This window comes from Diabrotica virgifera, chromosome 1, assembly GCF_917563875.1.
Source record: "Diabrotica virgifera virgifera chromosome 1, PGI_DIABVI_V3a".
Classification (NCBI taxonomy): Eukaryota; Metazoa; Arthropoda; class Insecta; order Coleoptera; family Chrysomelidae; genus Diabrotica; species Diabrotica virgifera.
In genome coordinates, this window is record NC_065443.1 from 225,280,066 (window position 1) to 225,283,085 (window position 3,020).

The window sequence follows — 3,020 nt, forward strand, 5'->3', positions numbered from 1 at the left end:
TAAATGACCCAATGCTTCTAATTACTTTCTTTCAGATAGCTCGGGATATCCCCATGCATCGCTCCCTAAGGAGCACGTCCAGGGATATTCCGGGTCGGAAGAGGGGGTGGTTTTAGTTGGTAGGCGGCTGGTCATGGGGGGCATGCGGGACGCACGGGCCATACTGTGGTTGGTGCGCCCTAGCGTGTTCTCCTTTCCTTTCCGTGTCCAACAGTACTAGGGACACCTTCCCTAGTCTGATAAAAGCGTTCCACCTCAGTCCAAAACAAAAATGAAAGTAGGAGAGTGATAGTATCAAAATGTATTAAAAAAAGATAAAAAAATTAATTAATACAGTCAAAAATCCTAATGCCAAATTTTTGAAATTTTGTAGTTTATAAACATTTAGAATAACTTTAAAAATGTTGTCGGTAGAAACAATCTTCTTATATATTCAAAAATACACGAATTTTCAAATAAAAAAAATTAGCCTGGGTTCATTTGGGACAAAGTTAGCCATGTTTTTTTTTAATTGACAGCTAATTTGTTTATAATAATTAACCCTTTCTTTACCGGTCGTCAATACCTATGTAGTACTGCCAGAACCAGAGTTTTTAAAATGTCATGAGCCCCAGTGCCATATATATACGGCATTATAGAAAATAGATCAAGAGTTGTTTTATGAGGAGATAATAAATACTATTGATATGAAATAATTGATTCAGCTTGTATATTTTATTATAAGAATATACATTTTAATACATTTCTTTTGTGTGATATTCTTCGAAGCAAGGAAAAACACATAGACCCACGTCGCATTCATTGCACATATATCTTGAATCTCGCCTCTTTTTTTGGTCACGAATTTTAGACTGTGAACAAACAATACATCTTCGAACTTTTTTATTTGGTACCATAGCCGGAAAATGTCGCCCCGTCAGACGCTGATGTTTTGATGTATTCAACGTCCTGGGTATGGTTTTTGGTACATTATAACTGTAACAAAAGATTTTCGTAAATAAAATAAATTTATAGTCTCTCACAAAATTACCTTTCAAGCAGCTGTCGAGTTAGCCTCAATTGGAAATCTGCCAAGGGCAACTGCCCTGGATTTTGCATAAGGAATAATGCATGACTGTTCAGGACACATAGATCAAGAATGTGAAAGAATAGTTTCTTGTACCACTTTAAAGTTTTTCTAACGCATTCTGTGGAACATATCCGTTCTGTCTACTGCTCCCATATTTTGGTTGTAGTGGACGACACATTCCGGTTTCTTCACAGATTCCCCTGTCTTCATGTTTGTTTTATTTACATTTATCATTTGATCTTTATGAAAAGTTGTCAACATATTAACGTCTCTACGATATTTCCATCTAACGGCTAACATATTATCGCTAACCATCGATTTTGTTTCGCCTTTTTCTAATTTACCCGATAAATCACTCATTTGTTTTCTGTTAGTTCTAACGGTACCACATGTATTTGTTTTGTGTTCAAATAAATAGGTAGAAAGCGTTGGAGAGGTATACCAGTTATCCGTGAATAGAGAGTGGCCTTTATCTAAATAAGACTTCATAAGTGTTGTTACAACTGACCCTGATATCCCCAGATCCTTGTATAGCTCTATTTCTGTTTTAGAGCCTGTATATACGATAAAATTTAAAACGTATCCTGTCTCACAGTCGCACAAAAGAAATAGTTTAATGCCAAAACGATGACGTTTTGTCCTTATAAACTGCTTGAAAAGCAGGCGTCCTTTAAAAAGCATTAAACTCTCATGAATTACTAAGTTCTGGAATGGAGAAAATCTCTGAGCAAATGTATTTTTGATCTTTTCGAAAATTCCTCGTAACTTATGGAAAGAGTCGCCTTTAATTTGTTGGGCATTATCTGCAAAATGTAACATGCGTAATATAATTTGAAAGCGGTTTCTGGACATAACTTTTCCAAATATTGGAGTGTACAACAATTCATCTGTCGACCAATTTTCGACAAGTTTGTTTTTTCGATGACGAGCAGCAAGGAAAAGAACATCAATAAAAGTAAAGAAATCTTCTTTAGTCATTGCTGTCCAAGTTATTTTTGTATTCAAATGTGTCTGTTCTAAAACATATTTATTAGTCTGCGTTATAATCATGTTCACTACCTCATCATTCATAAATAATAGAAAATAATCCAATTCACTGAATGGAACTTCCGTGTTTTCTAAACAAGCACCAGCAGTTTTATCGTCAAAATTATGTATTTGAGGAATAAACTTGCCTTTTGTCCAGTTCACGCTAAAGTTTTCAGGTAAAGCATTCCTTACCGCTTGTGCTTCTTTCTGTTCATCATTGGCCGCCATTTCATTTATCTCATCCTCACTGTCGCTGTGGTTTTCGGTGCACAACATGTGATCAATCTCTTCTTCGCTACTAGCTTCACTGTCAGTAGGTTGAAATTCACTTCCACTGTCAATGTAGGGATCTTCATCCGAATCTAGACAATCTAGTATTCTATCGATATCGGCCTCCGCAAGGCCACACATACTAACTTTAGTTTTCTCACGTTTTCTCTTCCGCGACGTATTCGAACTACACGCCATTTTATTTACTTTCCTTACCGCTTGGCTTGGCACGTTGCACTGTTCAGTATAACCGACCGGCAATGCCGGTATCCAATAACTCGTGTTGAATCGGGCTCCATCGATATTCTTTGCTGATGCCATATATTTGCGGCGGTGGTTCTGATAGCACGTTTATATGAACGAATTATTACGGCACTGAGCGTACAGACTTGTTTAGACTGCCGTATAAATGTGAAGGTGGGTTTAAAATGTGACCAAAAAATAAAAAGTGTCGCCTGTATATTGTCCTAGAATTTAAAACAATTTCACCGGCGAACGTATAAATACGGCGGTGGGACTGAGAGCCCATCTAGTTGTTGCCGTATATATACGGCGCTGGTAAAGAAAAGGTTAAGGATTTTCATTAATGCCATTTTAAAGAATGGGATTTGTATTTTATTTTAAATTACACAAACATTGTACCTTCACAGCA

At 36.7% G+C, this 3,020-nt stretch overlaps 1 protein-coding gene across 1 annotated transcript; it reads right to left on the bottom strand.

Moving 5' to 3' along the window:
* Positions 1-542: 542 nt before the first annotated feature.
* On the bottom strand, positions 543-2,635 carry LOC126882572 (piggyBac transposable element-derived protein 4-like). Its single transcript, XM_050647548.1, has 2 exons — positions 1,031-2,635; positions 543-975 (listed from the first exon to the last, which is right to left on the bottom strand). The coding sequence occupies exon 1, from the start codon at positions 2,564-2,566 to the stop codon at positions 1,178-1,180; it is 1,389 nt and encodes a 462-aa protein (XP_050503505.1). The 5' UTR covers positions 2,567-2,635; the 3' UTR covers positions 543-975; positions 1,031-1,177.
* Positions 2,636-3,020: the final 385 nt, after the last annotated feature.

Excerpts from the sequence above, each read along its gene's own strand:
- LOC126882572 (XM_050647548.1), bottom strand. The coding sequence starts at position 2,566 with ATGGCGTGTAGTTCGAATACGTCGCGGAAGAGAAAACGTGAGAAAACT.